At 44.6% G+C, this 24,899-nt stretch overlaps 1 protein-coding gene across 2 annotated transcripts in view; it reads right to left on the bottom strand.

The window, feature by feature from the left end:
- Window positions 1–2,991: 2,991 nt before the first annotated feature.
- The window catches only part of desi2 (desumoylating isopeptidase 2), a 33,500-nt gene continuing 11,592 nt past the window's right edge, over window positions 2,992–24,899 (bottom strand). Inside the window, exons 2-7 of one of the 2 annotated variants that reach the window (XM_088609579.1) lie at window positions 14,817–14,889; window positions 13,082–13,175; window positions 12,527–12,639; window positions 11,744–11,912; window positions 10,572–10,713; window positions 2,992–4,256 (exon numbers count right to left, since the gene is read on the bottom strand). In XM_088609579.1, the coding sequence (XP_088465705.1) occupies window positions 4,011–4,256; window positions 10,572–10,713; window positions 11,744–11,912; window positions 12,527–12,639; window positions 13,082–13,175; window positions 14,817–14,889 (837 nt within the window). In that variant the 3' untranslated portion in view covers window positions 2,992–4,010. The remainder of the gene's footprint in view (window positions 4,257–10,571; window positions 10,714–11,743; window positions 11,913–12,526; window positions 12,640–13,081; window positions 13,176–14,816; window positions 14,890–24,899) is intronic. The other variant, XM_088609580.1, reaches the window with a different exon arrangement.

Here is a 24,899-nt window from a genome sequence, read left to right as displayed (position 1 = left end):
CGAGCAAACACAGCTTTCTAAGCTCTTTTCATAAGCAGCCTCTTTTAGCTCAGAGTTTCCTATTTTATTAATTAATTTAATTAGTATTTATAGTTGACCTTTTTGCCACCGGCCTGCAAAATCCTGTGCTTGTGTGGAATCTAGATGATTTCTATAAATTAAGAAGAGCAGTATTCCATGTTCACCCCTTATCTGTACTCTCCCTTTTCTGATTAATAACCAATTTCCAATCTAAACACCACATATTACATATCTCCTGTCACAGCCTACCTGATTAGAGAATAAAACTATCAATAGAGAGCAATGTCTTGGTAGAATTTGTGAGTATTATGTACCTGTTATTAGTCCGCTCTTAATTTTCTAATATCATAGGATTTACTGATATAGAATGTTAGTTCAAATCAAATATAGTAAATAATTCAATGACATTATAGAATGTTATCTTGGAAAAGACTGATTGAGACACGTGCTGGTATTTGTGCACCAAAGATATTCAAAACCCACTACAATCTCAGTTTGATGTTGAGAATTTTCTCAAAGCACCTTCTCTGTTTTTCTCTACAGTGCAGAGGTTAGCTGCGTTAAAGACAGGTACAGCATTTCCCCCACATCTCACTCCCAGACACAGAACTACTTACTGTGTCTCCTCCAGCTAAAAACCCGCTTATCAGGGAACCTTCCTAACTGCTTCTTCCCATGTCTTCCTGAAGGAAAAGGTGGGGATTTAATGGAAAGCTGTGAACGCTGTAAGTTTTCACAAGCTTAGGAATGACTCAGAAGAGGATTATGTTGGCTAACAAAGGAAAGACGCTTATGAGAGCTCTCACATGACAACCTGCCCTTGAAACAGAGAAGAATTGGGAGGGCTCGGGTGCAGAAGTGATTACTCACAGCACATTGTACTCTCAGAGCTTCAAACACGAGCAGAATACTTCCAAATTTAACATTTAACATCTCATGTCAGGAGAAGTAGAATATTGCGCTGGAGAGAATGTTGTGGCTCATCATTAAATTGGCACACAGATTCCAACAATATGGATGCAGCCCTGCTACTGAAGGTACCTTTTCCGTCAGTGATGAAACCTGCAGACCTTCTGGTGTGAAGCAGATAAAGTACACAGACCACAAACTCTCCTTCTGAAAAGAGGAGGAAACCCAGAAAGTTCAAATGAACTAGGAATGTGAAAAGGGGGTGGTTTAGGAAGGGCTAGTGCAGTCTACCTCAGAGAAACCGACACTTCAGCTCTGAAACACCGCTGGTGTGACTGGGGCTGTTACACACTCATGCACTCGTGGCTGTGGGAGCTCTGATAAACAGCAATACAGGCAATTGATCAAACTGTAACTTTATGTAAAAAACAATGCTATTGTCAATTTACCATAGAAAACTGGTTGACATTCAGGAATGAGTGGATATTGGATAACAGAGGGAATCTCACAGGTTTCCATTACAATCCTAAAAAACCTGGCCCTCTGAAAACTGCACAATGTCTTTTATGTTGTCAAAATGAATGTGCTAATTTGTATTATTTTAATATAGGGTGATGTCCAGAAGCCTAACGGCTTGATATATCCTTCTAATGAATAAAACACGTTTTAAGTAGTTAGCTGCGTCAGCATGCATAGGCTGCAAAGGAACAAAGAAAAGAAACATAACTTGTCTTCTTCGAAGAAGGCTCCCCAGCCAAAACGTTTTTTTTTCTGCTCTTTTCAGCATGGAATAAACCTTTACTTGTTCCTTTAGCACATTTAGCTAATATAAAAATCGTTCACAATGTGCAACCCAAAACAGTGTTTTGCAAGGCTGTGGCACTGCACTAAAAAGCAAAGGAGGTGAAAATATATTACTCTGCGGAAGTCTAAACAGCACGATGTTTTGTTGACACTTATCACCATGAGACACAATGAGGGAGAATATGCGCTACAGACAGGCGCTGATCTCACCACCATCTATCAGCCAGACATTACCGCCGCTCTGGTGCAGGCAGGCTTTCAGGGGGAATGAGCCAGACTCTTCCAATGAGTGAAAAACCCGTCTGAGGAATGAGTCTCCTCCCTCCCCTTTATTTGAACCTGGTTGCGTCCCCAATGGGCCAGAAGACCAGCCTTGACAAAACTGCTGCTGACGTCAATTGCTGGTTTTTGCTCGGCTGTTAACATGAGCAAGCTGGTCTTGCGCGACTGGTTATATCCTGCAGTGCTTTCTGCAGCACCAAAGGTACCTGTGCCAAGTAAGCGCACTAATGGGCTGAAGATACAACCCCGAACTGTCGTGCATGTAAAAGCAAGAACATGTGATCCCTCTGTCCAGCACTGTGTTCAACGCCAAGCTGCACCCGTCACAGAAAGCACACGTTCAGTTGAGGGCGATCAGAGGAGACTCAGTCCCGTCCCCCTGCTGCCATCCGCTACACTCTCTCCGTTCGCGATGGAAGAGGAGGAGCTGGCCAGGAGACAGGCCTCGGGACAAATGTGTTGGCGGTGCGCCTTGGTCCCCACAGAGCCATCTGCAGAACAAGACCTCTTCAGCTGAACCTGGGTGACTACAGAGGGATGAGTGCGGCAGAAATGCGCTTAGTTCATTACTCAGCACCAGCAGTGAAAGACGCTAGTCTGTCACTTAGATCGGTCATAACCACTGATTCAGTATACACTGAATAAGTGGGAACTGGCCTGAAGTGGCTCCAAGTACACACAGACGCTCGATGGCTCATATCTGCTGTATTCTGAGCCGGGTCGATGCTTCACTGGCACAACACAAGCCTACAAAGCTGCCTCCCTCACCACGGTGTCCCGACCAGCTGCCTTTAACATGGTCGTCATCTGATGTGATGGACAAACTGCAATGGAGTCTGAAGAAACTGTAAAAATGGTATAATTATTTTGCTTTGCGCAGGTGGATCTGGGTGAGTGCAAGAGCATCGGTCAGCTACACCAAAAAAACAACAACCCCTTGCTGGGAACAGAAAACAGCCAGACACACTGCACGACTTGCAGTAAATCAACACACTTTATTTAACAAAAATACAAGTGTGGGAGGCTGATAACGCCATCAGTCAAAGTGCTGTCCGTGGTAGGACAAAGCTAATGGTTTACTATTGTAAACTCAGACGTAGCCCTCCAGCTATTTACTGAACCTGTTGACAGTCCGCTGGGCTTTCCTTAGCCTGTCTCTCCAACAGCCACCCTAAACGTCCAGCGATGTCAGGGTCCCGCGAAACTGGGGTGGACGTCCAGACACTGCGGTCTCAGAAACTACAGCCTCGAAAAGGCTTTCACACACTCTTTGCCCATGTTCAAGTATGTTCACATAACCCATCATCATCACGGTGTAGAAAGTGTCCCTTTGTATCAAAGTGAAAAACAGCGCTCACATTGGCGCTGGTAGAAAAAAAAAAGTCAAAAAGGTCAACTAGTGAACAATACTCACCTTCGCTTTTGAAAACAAAACGGTTTTAAATTCGCACCTCATACAAATCTTGTTCGGTCCCTATGCAGAATGGCCTAAAAAACGGTTGGTGTAAAACGCTGGAGTCGGCTCTTTGTGTCAGTAAAAACCTGCCGACCTGAACAAATGTCTTTCTCCTGCCTGGCAGGTGGCAGAGAAGGAGTGCAGAGCTCAGGGCAGCGAAATCAAGTCTTCAGGCACCGAGTTTGATGTCATTGTGTTTGTCTTTAGAAAAGAGTGTTAAGTGTCAGGAAGCGCGGCCGCTTTTCTTTCTTTACATACGTCGGGTGTAAACAACAGTTCTCCAAGAAAAGGACACTGAACTTCTCGGGCTGTGAAAAACGTCAGACCACCGAGTGAATTCGACCTCCAAATAAACAACGTGAGAAAACCAAACACTGATTATAAGGGTTAAAACAGCAGTATCCTGAGTATATAAACGAAAGGCAAAGGAGCTAAAAAAGTGACAGTTTCTGTTTTCAGCGTTACAAAAGGGAATGTGCGGCACGAGCCCCCACCGCGCCGCGCTCAGTCCAGCCCGCGGCGCCCGGGGGGGCAGGGCCTACCGCTGGGCGTGGTGGCCCGGCCGGGGCTGCGCCGCCGCGGAGCTGGAGGGCGAGGGGCGGGCCGCGGCGCCAGCGACGCCCTCCGCCTCCTCCAGCTCCCCCTGGAGCTCCTGGCTGACGCTGGTCTGCAGGGCGGCGGGCGTGAGCCACTCCTTGGGCAGGCAGCTCTGCAGGAAGGGGATGCAGGAGCTGAAGTAGGCCAGCCGGTTCACCCAGCGCGGGATCTCCCTGCCGCACAGGATCTGAAACACACAGGGCACAGGCCTGTAGTGGTAACAGAACAACCTCCCGACAAGCTGCAGCCCAGCTGTCACAGTCCTGTCGCCCTCCCACAGGGTCTGCCGCCTGCTGAGCCAAGATAAAAAAGGTGAAAGGTCATTCTGTGCCATCTATCAGCGATTTACGGACAACACTGGCTGGAAGGATATTACGCAACGCACATTATGCAAAAATAAAGGACCAGATAATACAAATTACCCTTCAGCTAATTCTGCACAAAAACAAAATGTCATTTTTGTACAATCACACACACAAAATTAAACAATTCAAGTGTATACCACATGTAGTTTATACTTATACCTAAACACACAATACCCGGCACGCAATCAAGTGCATCCCTTTCCCCATCCCACACTTATTCCTGGAAATGTCCATTCGTGGAGTCACTCCAGATGGCAGGCAGTGGTATCTGGCCTCTCGGAACGTCTCTGTCTCACAAGCGCCAGACACCACGCCCCAGCTCTGCCCCGGGGAAGGGGTGCCCCCCTGGGGAACTCCTCAGCAGTGATTAAAGTGCACTGCATACTTCCTGGGATCTGAGAGTCTCTGTGGCTTCGGAAAGCTCACTATCAATGGCTCCACGTGTCAACTTGAGTTAAAAAAACCACGTGACACCACAAATCCAAAAAACGAAAGGAAAACCCAATACAACAGTATTTCCTCTATGAGAAGAATCGCTTCAGAAAAGGTGCTTAGCAACACATTTATAAGCCCATGACCGTACTCTGCGGAGGAAAAAGCTGACAGTTCTGGGGTTTTTGGGAAAGAGCTAGTAATTAATGTAGCAAAGCTGGCATTATCCAAACCCGCAGTGATGTTGACTCCAGACAGGCATTAGTGTCTCCCTCTGCTCTTGATACACCCGTGAATTTTCAAGAACTCCAACATCATCCTTAGTGCTGTTTAAACAGACATAAACTAAAGGCGCTGATGAAATGGCAATGTTGGTTTTGTGACCGAATCCATCAGAAATGTAAGCTGCACTCTGTGCTGTGCCTTGGAGTCCTCTCTGTTATGTAGGTGTTAAAACAGCCTGGGCACAGCTTTAATATTATATAGCCTTAATATTAATACTCTGTCTCTGTACTGACTGCTTCATAAGCACATCAACTGTGCCCAAAGTTCTTACTACATCAAATGTCTAATCTGGAGCAAGTATGCGTTTTTGATCTGCTGTTAATTCTACCAGTAGGAGAAGTTGTATCAGAATTAATTAGCAATTCTCATTAGTAATTCTAATTGATTAGCGATTAGAATTTAGAATGGAATAAGTTGAATTTGTAGGATTCTGCTGGTCTGGTCTTGTTTCTGACTTTCGGAAGAAGTACAGGGTCTGGTGCTGCTCCAGAGGGGCTCAGCTCTGCTCCAGCTCTGCCTTCTTTTCCTAGAGCACAGGGTGTGAGTGAGGAGAGGAACGGACCAACATCTTCCAGGCAAGAACAAAACGTAGGTACCAAAAACCAAAAACACTTTCCACTGCAAACCTTGCAATTGCGGTCCAAGAACAAAAGAAGGTTACAAACAAGAGCTGGCCATTCGACCCACTGCTCTTCTCTGGTTGCTAGCTGATGACTGAATACTGAAAAAGACTTGGGACAAACAGCTAATATTGCAACTCGTTGGTGACAAACTATTTTTACTGTGTTTTTTTAAAAGGAAATATGTCACACTGTTAAATAACAGAGGCAGTGCTTGCGCAGAGCACAGAATTTAAAACCCTGAACTGTGCACATGGCAAGGTGGCATCAGTAACATGCATGCACAAGGAAGCAGATGTGTGCTGTCACGTACCAGGGCAGAGCACAGGCATGTCTACAGTGCGTCCTGTGGTGATCACAGAGTCGGGCTCCTCCGGTAATCTCACATGCTCCGCGAGAATCCCTTCAGCGGATAAATTCCTTTCTCACAACTCTCTCTGCCAACACTGCAGTTGTGTCTGCACAGCTGCACACAAAGACCTCAACCATGCAAACAACAAGGGCTGAAGTTGCATTACCCTGAATATACTGCTCTCCTGATGTGCATCCAAGCATTTTCGAGGTCAAGTGAATACCCGAAGGAAACAAGCCTAAATATTAACACTAACCATGTTTCCAAGGGGATATTTACATGGCATGTTGTGTTTATGACATTTGAAGCTTCAGATGATTTCTGAGTGTTTTGAGAGCTGTAACACAGTGCATCTCTACTGTCAGATATCCAGGGAGCACGGCCTTCTGCGGCTGGCCATGTCTCGGGCAGTGCTTTCCTGCACACAGACGACAGAGCCCCCACAGGGACCCCACAGTGGCCCCAGAGACCCCTGTTCAGCGACGCCCTGCTCTGAAACTCCTCATGGAGAGGCACCCGCTTGTTTGTAAATCCAAACAAAGCACAATAAGAGTAAAATGTGACACACTGTAAAAGAAAAGCAGATGTGGACCTGAAGTGTAAGTATCAATATTTAGGGTTTTTCACAAGGTGAAGAAGCTGAAGCTTATAAGGGAGAAAAGGACAAGACTGAACACACGGGCGTTCAGGAGATAATTCATCGCAGCTAAAAAACTTTAATTTGGGGATGAGATATGGAAAAAATACAATTCTGTGATACAAGAACTCGTTTCACAGCAAAGCACAAGGAGAGGAAGACGAGTCCCAGTCTTATATTTTTAGGTTTCTTAAGAATAATCTTAAAAAACGAATTCCATTGGTTAGAAGGGCTTCTGACAGAGAACTCCAGTGCGAGCTAGTGAGAGGACTGCTGAACGGTATTCTTGCTACGACATTGCCAGCACACACCCTCTACTTCACTTTCTGGGTTAATCCTTCTCAAGTCCGCTCATGACTCCCACAGCACAGCGAAACAGAAATCGCTCCTGAACCTCACAGGAAATCCCAGCTGTGCACCTGTCAATTGAGATGCCTTTAAACCTCAGTAGGAAGCAGGTTTTGAACTGTATGGCTGTAAACAAGCATAACGCATAATATAGCACAGATGTTGCAGAGAATAAGTAATCTGTGCACATGAAGATGACTGCAATTTTAATTTGCTACCTGTCTCCCACAAATGGGGTTTATACTAAATATGAACTTGATAGAGTTATTTAAAAAATACCAAAAAAACATGAATGGTATTTCACATTAGGACATGCTGATTAAAGGTGATAGACCTTTTTCTGTAATCAGAAACCTGCTCATATCTGTAAGAACACAAGAAAGGTAACAAACAGGAGGAGCCAGTCGGTCCCCCCAGCGTGTCTCGAAGTTAGCAGCTCTCTGATCCAGCTGTTTGGTGAAAGAAGCCATGATATCGGCTTCAACAACGTGGCTGGGTAGCTGGTTCCAGAGTAGCTTTCCTTTCTCTCGGGTCCTTTGCTTCATGTTTCCATGTTCATTCTCGAACAGTCGCTGGGTTGACTTTGTCAGGACCTTTGAAGATGGGGAAGAAGTGTAACGGGTCCCCTTGTGGTCTTCTCCATTTAACATTACTGACGCCACAGCGCCTCCAGCCTCTCCGTGAAGCACATTCCCTTAAGTCCCAGAACACATCTGGCTGCTCCAGAGCAGCAATATCTTTTCTATCACGTGGGAAGGAAAACTGTCCACGATATCCTAAGTGCGGCTCTACTAGTGTGTCATAGTTTTAAGTTTTCTTGATTTAAATTCTATGCTTTTAATTATAGATCCTACCACTTTGCTTGCCTTTTTTAATTGCCCATCTAGACAAAGTAAATAAGAGAATAAATGCTCCTATCTCACTGTTTTCTGTTTTCTATTTTCTCCTATTGCTCTCTTCATGAAAAACCCTGCCTTTGTCTACATGAAACGTCATGTACCCATATTCTGTACTCCAGTAACCACACTGCAACGCTCAGCGCAGCCACTGGAACAAACCCCCGAGAGGACACTGCGAGATCTGGAGGAGGCAAAGAAGCAATTGGCCTCTTATTCAATTTCTTCACTGGGAATGTGCTTTCGGTGGCGGGATGCTCTTAATGGGAGGAGTACAGGTAATGTAAATCTGTGATGCAAAGATTTGCTCTGAGGAATAATGTTTTAAATGGACTGAGCTTTGCTTCTGCCTTTCAAAGTTACCTTTAAAACAATTATGTTATTTATTATTACAGGTACACTGCCTCCTGCCTTCCCTTTGGAACAAGTGAAGCTTATTAAAAAAAACATTTTACATTTTAACAGCTTAGTATTGGACACATACAGGCTATAGTTAAAGTCAGAAATTCCCCAATTACACAACTGGAGGAGCAGTGAGATGAAAATACTAAGATGGCAATTAGATAAAAGCACACCAAGTTCAGCATTTGGACAGCTAATCACTTTTAACCAGGACAAAGTAATAGGACACAATCACTAACAGTAAGGGAACTTCCTGCAGATATTAATCCGTCTTCACAACACAATAAAAAAAGAACACCAAGAGACAAGTAATTGTACAGATGAACTGTACACAAAGTTTCGTGTTACTAAGCAGGGCCTTTCCGATAATTACCTTCATCTGAAAGTCCTCAATCTCCATGAAACGGATACGGAGTATGTTAAAAAATGTTTATTAATGCAAATACCAGAAGACAAACCCTCTCGGAATGCGAAAGTGCTGTACGACAAGTTTCCAGAGCTCTCACTGGTGGATCCAGAGAAGATGTAAGCACCAATTTAGCACAGTCGTCTGGCCAGACAGCACAGACTCCTCTCTCCTGGCCCTGTCTGCAGTGTAATCACAGCCCGCCGATTACTGTGTCGAGATCCCAGTCTTGTCTGGTTCTGCAAAGCTGGGCATGCTTCAGGACATTCTTTTGTACCTCTCTCTTTTTTCAGCTAAGGCGTACGGCTCACCTGATAATCCAGGGTTAGATTAATCTTCCGTATCTGATGACACCTGTCAGTTACAGCAATGCAGTGAAACTGATTTAGAAAATCCACCTGCCCCTACCTGCATGTATTTCACTATCCTGGTACTGTACATTAAAATGTTTTCACTCATTTATCATATACACAGAGTGTAGCCACTATACCTAAGCTACTATGTACTACTATGTGAAATAGGTTGCATCACTGAACATAACTCCATATCTCTCTTCTTCAAATTATTTAAATTTTAATTAAATGAAAATGAGTCATGCTCGGGACACAATAAATCACTTCATCATATTTACCACCGACGCATTTGCATTTAAGTTTAGATACGTGTTTAAACACATGCAATTGTGTAAAAGGTTAACAGACTTTCTCCTCAGTTCTCTACAGAAACCAGAGGAGGAAACAATAAAGAACCCATCTCTCCCTAACCAGAGCTGCCCAAGCCTGGTGTTTTCCAGCAGTGTCCAAGCCAAGCCTGTGATTAACTCTGCAGCAGGAATCCAAACACAAACAGCCAGAGAGATTAACCCAGATCTGCCATTCCAGCAGTGCAACGGGCATCGCTCGGTTCACATGCCTTCCAAGTCAGAAAGGTGGATGCATAATACATATACATTCCTATTCAAGTTCTTAAAAATAAACCAAGTCTAAACCAGAGACCAAGGTCTTAAACAGAAATGTTCAATAAATAAATCCAAAATAAAAAGATCAAGTTTGCTCTCCAATAAGAAAATAAGTAAAATATTTAAATTATGAACCTGAATTGACTTGCTGAACACGAACAACTGATTTAATCTGAAATTCCCTGCCAGTGTGCAGTTCAGTAATACTGCCTTACACTGCTTCAGTGAAGATCCCCAGTGACCTATACCTGCCGTGTTAGACACAAAATGCAGCCTTTTGTTTAAAACGCTGAACTAAAAACGAGTTCAAACTGGAACACACCTCTTCGACAGGCTGCCTACACGCTTATCACATAGTACCAAATTTTTTTAATGTAATTTTTTTGAATGAATTTTTGTAAAACATGTTATTTGAAGTTTAAATACTTTGCTTTATTCTTTCAGACTAATAAGAGAGCAGGGAGGGCACATTCTGTTGCTGGATAAGACCACCTTAATTCCCTGTTAAACGCAGAGGTTTCCCACACTCCTGCACTCCTGAAAGCAGGAAAAAGTGCCCCAGGCTTCCCAAGAAAATTCCACAGAACACAGCTGGAGCAAAAGTTCAGAACTGTACTGCTGCTTTCCAGCCTTTCTCCAGCCGGAGACAGAGCTAGTTCCTTAATGCACTTCTAAATCTGGACTGAAACAGCGGTACAGTCCAGTGGTCTTGGCCGACAGCACTGCTGGTCCCCATGCCTTCCTCTCCTTCCTCCCAGCCCGGTGGAGACACGCAGTCTGGCTGCCGGCGGGGGGACTTACCTCCGAGAGAGCCGAGGAGAAGTGGTTACAGTTCTTGTGCATGAGGTGGTAGGCGTTGCCCTTGTACTCTTTCCCCAGCTCTTCCACAATCTTCTCAATGTCATCCTCCGTGAAGTCGGTGCTCCCCAGCACAATGGCTTCTCTGAGAGAGACAGAGGCGGAAGAGAGGGAGCAGGAAAACGCATCAGGCTTCGAGTGCACAGCATCCGGATCGCTTCAAGCCCCTCGCAGCCCAGGCTGTCACGCAAATTGGGCAGGCAAAGCAGAAAAACAACCTGGTTAACAATGTCCTTGTTAAGGCAGAGAAAAGCACCTCAGATAAAGTAGAAAGCTTAAAACATGATGCTCCTGCTGCTGGGCATAGGTGTCTGAGTGGAACAGATCAAAGTGCTGTGGAAGGGGTCTCTGATGAGAGCTCTGAGTTTCTGTGTAGCAGAATGACACTAATGATGACTGCATGGACCCTTCATATATTTCTAATTGGCTTTCTGTAGAATAGAGGGTGAGCCTTTGGACTCATTATTGACAGGTAATGACAGGTATGAGTGGGTTCGGGTCCCTGCTGGTGTGCCTTGAGTGAGGTATTGTACCCCAGTTGCTCCAGGACACCCAGCTGTATATTTGGGGACCAGTATGGCTGAGAGGCGATCCCTGTGACGGACTGCGGTCTCATCTGGGGGGAGAGTCACATGTGCTATAGTCCACTCAGCAGTACAGAATCTAGATCGAGGCACTGTTGGGTCTGGGGCCGACTCCACCTTTTCTTTCAGCTCCCAGTGCACGAGGAGCAATCGGGGGATAATGACGGCACCCACATTGGGCCTGATAACTTAAGAATTTTATTTCTGACAAAAGTTCTTGAATGTTGATTTGCCCTTGTTTACAGCAAGTCTCCAGGGCTGAAAAGTGAAACAGCCAAGTGCCTCAGGGCTGCCTGTGAGTGTCCTGCTGCAGGTGCTGGAAGTTATAGCTCAGATCCATCGTTTTCATCCTCACCGTCGAGTTCCTGATCACTCAGACTATAAAAGCTGATGCCACGTACCTGTTTGAACACATTCGATCTCCACGGGGGCAGACAAAAAAAAAAAAGAACAGCCCACTCAACCCTGAAACACACGGACACACTCCTCACAGCAGGGCACGAGGCCGCTCACGTGGCCTGACTGAATTACCCAGCTGCCTTGGCTGAACACAAGGGGGCAGATTCTCGGCGCTGCGTGCCAAACTCCTCTCCTTTTTCCTTTTTAACGCTCCAGAAACCCGAGGTTACAAGGTCTGAGTCTGGGAGAGATGCAGAACACCACGCACACAGCACAGACAGGAAAGAAAGATGGATTCCACCTGCCAGAAACAAACTGCTCTTTGTTAATATACAGCTTTTTAAAAATAATATATTGGTATATATCCATCCTCCAGACCAGACATTGACCTGGACACTCCCTCGAGTATAGGGTTTATGTGCACTTGTTTGCATGAAGATAAAAATCGATTTAGTCGAGAGAAAAAAAAGCTGCTGTTAATGAATGATTTAACAGTATTTGTACTTTTTTTGTCTCTCTGATAATTGGGACCAAAAGCAAGCTCTTCAAACTTAATCCAAAGAGAGCTTTGCCCCCTGTTTTAGGAAAACAAGCATTTAAAGAGGCAAAAGACAGCATGCAAACTAAAACATAATTCTGGAAAAATAAATGGGGTTTATTTGAAGGGATGAAAAACTGATTCTGCACCAACGCAACTATTATCTGATCTATTCACAGATAAGAAACACTATCCTGTATTGGTTGCTTCCCTCTAATGTGTGCAACATTCATTCTCACCCTTTTTCTGGCTCTGGGTCGTTCCCAGCACGATTCAGGAATCAGCCTTTGCATTCACTGATTCACTTTACTGCTTGGGATGAATTAACGGCAAATTCGACTGCTCTGAAGAAACTACTTTAGTATTAACATTTCAACCAACTGGTTGCTGTTGAGAGCAGCAATGGCTCTGGAAGCCCCCACTGTGGCTCCTACCAGCACTTCTCAGTGATACTGCAGCTGGAATAGAAGAACACTGGCTCCTCTCTGCCCTGGCAGGGACATTAAAGCACAGCTTTTATCATGGAAGTGCCAGTAACACGCAGCTCTTATTTGCATAGAGAAGAGTTTTCCCACTATAAAGAGCAGTACTGCAGACCTCCTCTGCTAGCACATTTCATACTGTAGAGAAACCAACACTTTCAGAATAATGTAGGGTGCACTAGAGTCAGGCTATTAAGTGGAGAAAAAATATTTCAAGCCCATTTAAACATTATTTTGATATGACAATGTTTATAAAATTTCTATAATGACAAAAAAGCCATTCACCACCCCCCCCAACAAATGTGCACAGCAATTGATTTAGTAATAAGTGTACTTTTTTACATTTAATTAATATTTAAAAAAAAACAAGCATACAAAAGCAGGGATTTGATCTAAAGTGTTCGAAAACCGCGCTTTCTCCTTCAAGCCCACCCTGCTCCCAGTACTCACTTGAATTTGAAAGTGTCTCCGAGATCCGTCGCATCCCCAGGAGTGATTTCAAATATCCCTGAAAACGGGTAGGGGTGGCCGCCGTAGGCGAATTCTGGAGGGACAAGACAGGCAGCCAATGCAGCAAGCGACAGATCTCTTTGTTCAAACAGGTATCTTCGTTCTTTGCGTTTTACTGCGGCAGGGTCATTGTTCAGTATTCCCCATTCAAGTTCAGCAGCTCAAAAGGATAGGCAGGCCGCTGACTTCAGTTAAAAAAAAAAAGTCAAGTTTGAATAAAGTTACGGATGAGTACTCTTCAGCACAGGAAAAACCTCTTGACAGAATCACTCCCCACTCTCAAACCAAACTGCCTTTTCCACTGCAGAAGTCCAGTGCACTCCCACTCAAACTCGCATGCAGGTGCTCCCAATTTCACCTATTCCCTTTGCAAAGACATCAGCATCTGCTTCAGGCCCTGCCTTACACACAAGGCTGGCCAGTTCTGCATCTGCTGTCTGTCACTCACAAGTTATGAGAAAGACTGCTCCTTAGGCAATGGCAGAAATTAAAATCCTTTCCTCTATATACATTAATTCAATTTCCTCTTATATTCACAAGCTTTTCTAAAAGATAACTGTGATATGATGTTTTACTATCCATTCTAAATCAGTAGAAAGGTACACTTCCCAAAATTTAGAGGGCTTCAACTTCTTTAATTCTTAAAATGACTCCACTTCCCCTGACGGTCCACAATCTGAGGCATTGATTGATGAGGTGCTGCAGCTCAACAGCTTGAAATTTCTAGAGCCATATCCCTCTGGTGCACTAATCTAGCCTGTCAGAAAGTAGTGTTAATTAATCAGGGTCCCTGCAGGGACAGACTGTGTGTCGCATACAAATCGTCACTAAGTCACACACAAACTTAACCACAGTCAGAGTACACCGGTTCACACATTAGTTGACAGGCCTACTCACGTTTTTACAGAGCAGTCTTAATTCTCCAAACCTTCAAAAGTATTATTGTGCTTTGTAGTGATAAACATACCTCTGATGGAATTTTAGGCTGTGTGTTCTCAACATAACGATTCTGTGCCAAAAAAGGCAATAACTTTAATTGAAGGTATTTTTTTTACCAAACTCACTGAACTCCAATTCCTACCACTCCTGCAGTTAAAGGTAAGTTACTGATAAAAGCCCATGAACAGCTGCACAGGTCTTTCCTCACAGACACTGCAATGTGATTGTTTCAGGAACTGTTTCACTGCTGCACGAACAGGAGACAGAGTTAAGGATCAATATCAATACACTTCTCCTCAGCAGGCAAAAGCCTCAGAAAGCTGAACTGCGGGTGAGAACTGTTTGTTTTCTCATGATAATGACCGTAAACACAGACAAGGACTCCTACTCCAAATTCTTATGCAAGAAAAGTGCCTGTTGAATCTGACACATCTACATTTACACTCAGATTAAAAAAAACAGATCTCAAAAAAATTAAATTGAATGGAGCATTACACTGTTCACAGATAAGTTCTGGACATTTTTCATCCTGATATATACTATAATACTGATGGAACTCTTAGCAAAAGCCATTACAGCTTTTCTTCAAGCCTCTGCTACTGCCAGAGACCTGCCTACGCTCAACTAATGAGAAACACAGATTTTAATTGCATTGTTTTTAAAAAGTGTGAATGCTATTTCATCTCAGTGACTCATTTCATTTTAATACATCATTAATTACAGTAAGAACTCTTACCTCTGCCATAGACTTCTATTCCTGAGTGAAAGACGCCAATTCCCAAAGAAGCAGTAAATTCATTGATCCAATACTGAAACAAAACAGAGTAAAGCTGGTTAACCTTTGAGCTCCTAAAACTGGAAGCAACCAATTACACGAGAAACTGTTCAATAGATAAGGCCTTATAACATCAGGTCATGTATGAGTTTTTGACAATTTGCAGAACCAAAAACACCTGCTTGAGAATTACAGTAGCTCCTCGCAATGGGGGAGTTTGTGAGTGTATCAGCTTGAACCAGTTCAAGGGGAAACTGCAACACTATCTTTATATTTCTGGGCTGGAAAGAATCTGCATTGCCGAGTGCATTTCAAACCACAAAGAAAGTAAAATTTACACAGTAACATGTAAAACCTCCAGTTTATATAATAAAATAGGCGTAAATTCCAGGTATGTGAAGCGCAACAAAACATCTGGTGACATGAAGTTGGCCCTATTACTTTGGAAACAAAGCAGGCTTGTGAATACAGCTCTTTAAACCCAATAGAAATATTGCTCTCAATTTCGAGATGGTTTTACCAACAAATAACTGCTTACTTGTCAACTCTGCAAGCAGATCACATTGGAACATTCCTGCGGTGAAATGTCTGCTGCAAAACATGTCCTTATTCGCTTGTACATCCAATATATTAGTCATTACAGAGACTAGTGAGCAGGAAGGGCCGCTTCACATCACAATTCTTGCAACCTCTTTGCAAGACTGGGCTTTGCGACATGGTGACTTACACTACTTTCACAAAGTTCACGATTGTGTGCTTAATTGGAAATTTGTAACATTTTCCTATACCGTCCATTAAATTTATTTTGTGACCAAGATATAATAACCGGTCTGGGAAATCGGGACTGCAGGTCGCCTTCAAGGCCCTTGCATTCCGATTCAGGTGCCGCAGGTTCGAGCCTGGGTCCTGCCACTCGCTGCAGTGACAGGGATTCTCCAGGCGGAGGCGCTGCCAGCTCAGAGGAACACCATCATGAAACAGCGACGCCTTCCCAGGAAGCCTTTCCCTCTGGCTTTTGGGGCTTGAAGAAGGAGGTGTCAGAAAAGTTACCGCGGGGTTAACTGGCTCGTGGCGGCCAAGCGCTTACAGCGACGTCGCCTTTTGATCCTTCGACGTCGGCTCTTCCCATCATTGTGAGGCAGAATTCACCAAGCGCTGGACTGTTCACCCACTAATAGGGAACGTGAGCTGGCTTTAGACCGTCGTGAGACAGGTTAGTTTTACCCTACTGATGATGTGTTGCTGCAATAGTAATCCTGCTCAGTACGAGAGGAACCGCAGGTTCAGACATCTGGTGCGTGTGCTTGGCTGAGGAGCCAATGGTGCGAAGCTACCATCTGTGGGATTATGACTGAATCCCCCCTAAATGCATCAGTGAGGGGCGCACCTCTCCTCCAATCAGTGCTGGTCCTCCTGTACGTTTCTATGGAACTTGCAGTGCACTAGCAGACTAATGTCTCAATGGGTGAGCCTGCCTGCCCTTGCTCTTCTGCCCTCTGTTTGCACAGGGGTCCCTGCTGCGAGTTAAGCTAAGGCAACTGCCGATCCCTACATGGGTGGGTATATAATCCGATATACCTTGTCATATCATCGGATGTGCAGCCCAGAATTAAACTGTAACCTCCACCAGTGCTCCGATCCTTTCCATTTGCCTGTTGCTCCTAAATCCAATCCAAACACATGAAAAGTTGCCATTAGGTACGGAGTTTGAAATTCGTGATTGGCTGAAATATTTGATCTAATTCAGGCCTGAGAAAAGTTACACAATGCGGACAAACTAGTCTGAGGTCCAGACTTGCTCGAGTGATTGTTAAAAGCCGCCAGTCCTGCCAGCAGTGCCCTTGGATACTTGGATAGAGATGACAGTGGTCCTCTTGAGGACTGTCTGCAAAGACAGAGTAATCGCAGCTCAGGGTGTTAACTGACCATTTCATGGGAGCACCATTCAGAAATGTCAGATAGTGTCTCTCCGGGGGCTCATACTGCTGGAGTGTGACAGAGTCCTGATCACCACACTGCTCAGAGGGCCACTGAAGGAGCTGGTTTTGCAGACACTGGCTTCAGTCAGGCTGTTTGAAACTAGAAGACAGTAGCCCTCTACCCCAGTGTAACCATGGAAACAAAGGACTGTAGTTTTACAAAAAGAAAAATATCTTTGGCCCCTGCACGGTAATGCTAGGTATGATGAAAGACTCATACACTTACTGACAAATTATGCTTGATTAAAGCCATCCGCGTGGAAATCTGAGAGCAATGTGTGGTGCAAGAGTGCTACGCTCACCTGTGACACATTCCTGGTCACATCAGCATGTAGTCAAAACCATACTTGAGTTTACAGACAGCAAGGGGTTGTGCCTGTTAGACATTAAACAAAATCAGTCCTAGCCTTTGATCATCCAACAGCTCTCCTTTTCCTAAACTATGCTCCTTACCTAAAGCTATGCTTCAAGTGTCAAGAGGCAAACTAATAAAGCACAATGTAGTGGACAATTTCTACGAAGGAAGGAATTTCGTAACTACACAACAAAAGATACACTTGAGCGAAGGTCATTTCACCCATCTGCGCTTCTGGATGCTTGTAGTCAATGGTTCTACAGATCTCATTCAGCTGTTTCTTGTAGAAACCCAGGAACCCGGCTTCAACAGCATGGCTAGATAGCCTGTTCTAGCTCCCCCCAAAAAATTTTTTAACTGCATTATTCTGACCACTCAATCATTTTCCATTCTTTTAACACCTGAGATGTGCAGAGTCTGTTTTATCCCTTTTAACATGTAAATCTAGCATCAGTGAGTCACTAAAGCGATGAACCCTTGTTTTAACACAGACAGGCAAGAAATCTGTCCCTGACAAACTTTTTCCATAAGCATCTGTATGCAGTATGTGCAAGTTCTTGCATGACAATAAGCCAAGACTTTATGAAGATAAAAGCTCTGTATCTGCTCATGCTGCCATCTGGCAGTTCCTTAGTGTCGAAAGAGACGTGTGTGGCAGTAAATAATCTAAACAGAGACTAGCTCTGGTCCGCATCTCCTATCAGAAACATCATCCCAGCTCCCCCTTTCTGACGCGCTTGGGACACAGCACATTTCAAAACGAGAGCCGTTCAGGCGAAGCTCGTGCTTCCCTGGAAAGGCACCGTCACGGCCCCTGTGGATGACCCGGTAGATTAAATCGTCTTGTTTCCTGACTTGATTTCCAGAGACGTCAGCATCAGAGACCCCTCTGATACCGGCACTTAAGCAGCTGTTTCCTGGCTCTATCTGGACAGGCGGCGCCGTCACAAAAGACCTCACGGCTACCCCGCGGCTCCACAGCCCGCAACAGTCACCCCTCGGGCTCCGGCTAAGGTGAAGCGGGTCAGACTGGTTTGCAGGAAGATCAACAAACAGTCCTGATGGCAAAACAAAACTTCTCCTCGCAAAGTCTCCTAAAAGATGGAGGGAAACCCCCTGCAAAATTTAAAAGCAAACAAACTGAGGGGAACAGAGAAGTAAATTTTAGCAAACTGCTCTGAATACTTCGGAAGATCTGATTAGGTGGATGCTGCACACTGGTGGTGGTGGAGGGGAGTCCCCATTACCTGTAAAGCGCTTTGAGTGGAGTGTCCAGAAAAGCGCTATATAAGAGTAAGCAATTATTATTATTATTTTTATTATTATTATTATTATTATTATTATTACTACTGATTGTGGCACTTTAACCTGTAAAATGGTAGCCAAAAGAATTCACACCAGCGAATTCCTTATCATGCGTAACCTGACTGCATTGGCATTCAGTGCTCTCAAAACAAACCAATCTGATAGCCAGCCTTAGGAATGTCCAAACGTAGAACTGAAGGAAGTATAAAATAACCCTTAAACAAACCAAGGGGAATTATAAAAGAGAATAAGAGCATGACATTCAAATGAGATTTCCGTAACTGAATGGGCTCCCTATTTTGCAACCTGAACTGTCTGAAATTTCAAATCTAGCCAGAAACAGAGCACCCATGCAGCCTGCAGATAAGATTAGACTTTCTTTCCAGTTCATTTGGAGTAAACATGGAACAAATTCTCCCCTCAGAGCAAATGTGGCCCCATCCAGCTGTCTCGTGACCTGAATGCCGCTCGTCCTGTCCAAATCGTTTGGCCATGTCATGTTTCAAAATGAGAAACCAATTCTGTTAAAGAGCACTGATGCTATTTTTTTCTGAGAAATGAAATAAACATTTTAAAATACTTAAAGTTTCGTATTATCGATAGCACACTCTGCAACCTCTGCAATTTTGTGGAGCTAATAAGATACTCCCTCACTCATTCTCCTAATCCAGTATGTACCAATCCACAGTAATATGGTGAGGAGATGCAGCCTTTGTTTTGCAACAACCACAGAAGGGTGGTTTGTAGTTACTAACACAAATCCCATTACTGCATTCAGGAAAGAAAAACCCAAAGGAGCCCTTGTAAAAGATCCTATAATTCCAAATTCCGTTGTCTTACAGTGGATGTGTTCAGATCTTGCTTTGTTTCTTGACTATTAGCGATTTGTAATACAGACGCATAAAAAATTGAGTTTATAATTCCATGTAACATTGCTTGCCTGACCATTTTAAATCAAGATCTGCATCTGCCCTTCAGCACTGGCACGCTGGGGCCCTTAAATTGGCGTCTTACAGCTTTAACCAGGGTTATTCAGAGCAGCGGTACTGTATCTTACTTTCGGTTTCCGTTACAACATAAAGCAGATCCATCTTCTCTGAAATCTCAGATTTTGACCTGCACATCTGGTCAATGAAACTTTCCACCAACCAATCAGATCAAGGACTGGAAAAAGCCTCCCTGTTCATACAGTAAAACAGAAAAGGGGCAGTAATGCAATTCCTGTTGCCTTTCCGTGTAGAAATGTATATTGTCACAGCCTTTCTGCAGAGAATGGCATTGATAACATTATTCCATGCTGAAAAGGCATGGAATAAGCCTATTACTTGTTCCTTTGCAGCCTACGCATACTGATGCAGCTCCCCACCTGAATTACTGTACATTGATAACATTGGGCTGCTTGGCAGGAATGAAAAACAGAAACAGAAGCACCAATCCAGAAACGTCAATCAAAACTCACAAAAAAAAGGAGCACACTGATCTTAACCACTAGCAATTTAAAAGGACATGCTTTAGCCAAACGGTGTGCATACAAAAAAGAGAAACAGTGCACGAGTCCTAATTTCCAGTGGATTTTCTTTGGAGGTCAAAGGATGGAGTAAAAAGTTTGGAGAGAGATCCTCTTAAGACATACCCGGTATTCAAAGCTTCATCACTCGGTGTAACGTTCTGTAAATGTGCAGGTACACAGTAGCACAAGCACTTCAGTGTGGGGCTCAGGGGTGCAGTTCCTGTGCTGAAGGGCTCCACAGTCCCAGATTTCCATTCATTTCTTATTTGGTTTGTTTTAAAGAAAGCTTTGATCTCTGGCTGTCTAGTGCCGGCACTTTCTAATCCTGTTTCTTCACTGTTTACTCTTAATCTCAAGGCTCACACAAGTCTGAGCCTCTGCGAATGCCAATTCCAAGATTAACTCCATTTATAAACACTTTTACTTAAAAGAAAAGCACAGCGCCTAAAGGCCATAGATGGCTGGAATCTTTCAACTGCTAAGGGAATTTTCAAACTTCAGCAGACAAAGCAGCCATTTTTCTTTTAGCTTTTTAACCGAAACAGAAACTAATAAAAGTAGCTGAGAAGAACCCAGAATAATTCCTGGAAAGGTATCTGAGTCACCGATCTATCCTTTATCAGGACGCCGCTGATACTGGTTGGGCTGAGACACAGGGGAGTTTATCCCAGGGACAGAAGTCACAAGGCGGGACTGAGGTCTGGGTCACAGAGAACGTGACATTTTAGACCAGCTCATCAAACAGAGCCAGTGAGGTGGGACAAAACCTGAGCACCTGGAGAAACATACAGGCATCCGAGTCCAAAATTCAACCCAGGACCCAAATCCTGGGGTGTCGCGTTTCCTACAGTTGCTCTATCTTTGTAGAGATGTTGTACATTACAGCTCCCATGACTTAGAGTCTCCTTTGTCTGCAGTACTTGAAAGGTTAACTCAGATTCATGATGAAGACGTTGCTGTGCAACTGACACTCAACCCCAGAGAAAGGAACAGATTTTTTTCCTCTTCTTCCTCTTTGATAAAACCTTTAAAGGCAGAGGGAGTCCCTGAAGGCTTCTTGGGGAGCCGGAGCAGTTTGCTGGGAGCTCAGGCCACCGTCTTGGACAACCTGCAGTCTCCGGGAAGCTCTGGGCTTGTCCAGGAGCCTCAGCCCTTCCTGTGCTTTGATTTAGTGAGGACATGTTCAGAGACGCTTCAGCTTTTCAAGCTTTTGATGGGCGAGTCCTAGGGGCTTCGCTGGTGGCTAGCGAAGGCCAGCTTCACGGGTCCGACTATACGAAACGCAGCTGGCGAAGATATCGCAGCCAGGAAAAATAAATCCATCACATAACAGCCAAGCAACTGGCCAGTGCTCTCACACAGCAGTTACACTGTGCAACAAAGAAACTGTTCTTTTCCTCCCCTACAATCTCATGAATTATTCTACATATTAAAGTACATATTGTACTGTACATGAGCTATTGCTCAGCAGGTACATCCGAGTAGAGTGTTGCATTTGATACATTCACGATCAACTGCTTTCTATCTTCAGGCAAACACTGAATCAGACACCAAAAACGTGCAGAAGCTCCACTGGTCTTTGAGATCACAGGAACAGCTGTTCCATCACTCAGCCTTCTTGTACCTGCTACATCCTTCCCACCTTCTGCACTTCAAACCAGTATACCTCTGCCAATTGTAAAAAAAACTCCACCATCAAACGTACAGTGTCATGCTTTTGCATACAGAGATGCACATTTGCATGGCAAAAGCACGACTGGTTGTTGCATATCAGATAACCTTCAATACCTTTATTATTCCCACACTGTCCATTTAGGACATGGCTCAAAATGGTTTCCTTACATGTTAAATATGGAAATTGAAGATTAAAAGATATATGCACAGCTAAAGAGTTTAAATACAACAATGGCACAACAGAACTCCAGCTCCAGGGCTCTCCGCCTGTCTAGTGTTGCTGGCTACTTAATGGAGAGACGGAGGTACCTGTCAAGTTCCAATCCGCCATCAGCTCCTCGAACAGCCATGTATATTGATCAGTAATCAGATCCTTCCACAGAGGATACGGCACCTGACAGATCTTCAGCTGCAGAACTAGCGCTCTGCTCAGGTCCACTTCATAGGGGAACTCTGGGCACACAACCCTTTGCTCACCCCACTCACAGGGTGTGCGAATGGCTCTGAAACTAAAGCTTGTACCACCTCTGACCTTTCCACAACACGATCAAATCTGTGCCTTTTGCAAAGTTCACTACAGCTGAAGAGCTCACTGGTTCTGCCGGGTTCTGGACCGGGCCTGCGAGCTCGAGACCCCGCTCACTGGTTCTGCCGGGTCCTGGAACGGGCCTGCGAGTTCGAGACCCCGCTCACTGATTCTGCCGGTTTCTGGACTGGGCCTGCAAGCTTGAGACCCCGCTTAGTGGTTCTCCCAGGTCCTGGACTGAGCCACGCACTCGAGACCTCACTCACCAGTTCTGCAGGGTCCTGGACCGGGCCGTGTATTCGAGACCTCACTCACTGGTTCTGCTGGGTCCTGGACTGGGCCGTGTATTCGAGACCTCGCTCACTGGTTCTGCTGGGTCCTGGACCGGGCCTTGCATTCGAGACCTCGCTCACTGGTTTTCCTGGGTCCTGAACCGGACTACGAGTTCGAGACCCTCCTCACTGGTTCTGTCGGCGCCTGGACCGGGCCTGCGAGCTCGAGACCCCGCTCGCCGGTTCTGCGCCTGGACTGGTCTACAGGCTCAAGTGGCAGTCAAACAGAGTGCTGTCCAATCACTGCCCTTCTGTATTGGATGGTTTAAAGGCAGCGAGACAGGTGGCCTCCCCAGCTATGGTGGACCTGGGAGCACATCCCCAGAAAACAGGAATTCACATCAGCCTCTCTTGGTTTAAGGCACAAGCGGGAAAACAAAACTCAGCTGAACCTCGAGAAGTTACATTCCAAAAGGCTGACATTACAGATACCTGCCTTATTAACATACAGTAAACAACCAGTTTCCCCATGATACTTCTGTGCCCGTGGAATAAAGACCAGCTGTCTGCTTCAGGCCACACATAATCAGCAAGGAAAATCTGCCACATACTCCTGCGCTTGTCCTTGCTTCACGCTTCCAGATTTGTGTGTCAAGGCCGCACATATATATTTATATTTTTATTATTGTTAATATCTAATTATAACCATGTTAATAACTATTCATATTATCAAGGAATAATGACTAGATTAACAAAGGCACTGTTAATCTAATAAAACAAGTTACAACAGGGAATAACACAGTGACCCATATTTTACAATATTTGTCCAATAGCAGGACCCTGCATAACCTGTATGACTCTGTGGTCATTAAAAATCTCAGGGCGTTTCTCGAAAAGAGTAGGTGTGTAACCCTGGCGTCCTGGCCAAATTTCCCATTGGCACTTACCAATCATGAAAGTGCTATATAAGTGTAAGCAATTATTGTTATTAACCTGGGAACTGTAAAACAGTAACCATATTCTACAACATTCACACCTCACACACGTTTTCAGTGCCAGACTAAGAAAACAGAGTGAATAATTCACTCAACAATACTTCCTGTAAATCAGATCAATAACTTCCTACCAGCCCTCTTTTAAAGTAACAGCTGGAGTTAAGGTCCTAGGAGGTGTTTTGGAAGTGATGGCTCTCTCGTTTTTCAGCTACAGCACAAGACCTTGGATTGGGAACAGAGACTGAGTCTGGTCAACTAGCAGAGAGACAGAAGTTTGAAATGCCTTTCTTTAACAGCCAGGCCTCATTGTGAAAGCGGAAGCTGAGGTTTAAAAACCCAGTGCTCGTCTTCAGGACCTTCCTCTTGGGAACTGGGAATCGTCGCCCTGTTGAGCAGCAGCGTCTGTCTGTCTGACTGTCTGTCTGCCTACTGGCCTGGCACCAGGCTGATGACAACAGAGCCCAGTTACAGCCCAGTCTGTATTCTAGAGCTCATCTCAGAGTGAAGTCCTTCAACAGAGCACATCTAAAAAGTACTGAAGGTCTCTGTGGCATACTGAATCTGGCACAAAGCACCTCCACAATATGCAAACCAGCAGAGTCAGTAACAAGAATCAGTCAAAATCAAGATATAAACCCACACAAGTCAATGTGGTTGTTTCCACACTGGCTTAAATAAAACAATTCAGCTCAGCTTTGTCCCCTTTATTCACACATCAAACTATGGGCCACTACAGGACAACAGGGCTCTATGAACATCACCTCCCTAAATTCTGCTCTGCCCCACAAGCTGCAGTTATAAAGTCTGGAGCTTTACCATATTATTCAGGCACAAGAGGCATGTTCAACCAAAGTCTGAGGTGAGGTAGGACTGGCCAGGACAGCAGTGTTCAAGATCAGTTTCCTCATTAAAAAAACACCACGCAGAATAGTGAGCTCCCAAAACGAAAATGAAGGTTCACATTCTTTCACGAGCACAAATACCCCTCCAAAAAAACTGTGGCTCCAGCTAAGCAGGTTATAACCCGAGCCCGTGTTTAAACCACAAACAGGAAGAGAAAGACCGCCACGTCACAGAGGAGCCAAATCACAAGGCGAGGTGGAGAACGAACTGCCCTGGGGCCGCTTCATTATCTCAGCAATTCAAACTCAAAGGAAATCACTGCCAATGTTACAGTATTGTCTTCCTTCAAGGGCGTGTCCAGGTGTCACTGCAGGAACTGGTTTTTTAGCCTCATTCGCCAATCTATTAAAGCTTTTCTTTTTTAATGACACATCTATGGGTGAAAAACAAGTTCAGGTCCAGGTACACAAGATAATTCCATTACGTTTTTCCCCCGATATGTTTCATGCATTTTCATAAATAATTCTTCTTTTGGAAGACTGACAAGAATAAGCTAATAGGTTTATTCCCTGCTGAAAAGAGAAG

Source organism: Lepisosteus platostomus, chromosome 17 (genome assembly GCF_059453375.1).
Source record: "Lepisosteus platostomus isolate fLepPlt1 chromosome 17, fLepPlt1.hap1, whole genome shotgun sequence".
NCBI classification, from domain to species: Eukaryota; Metazoa; Chordata; class Actinopteri; order Semionotiformes; family Lepisosteidae; genus Lepisosteus; species Lepisosteus platostomus.
This window is presented reverse-complemented; position numbering and strand designations above follow the sequence as displayed.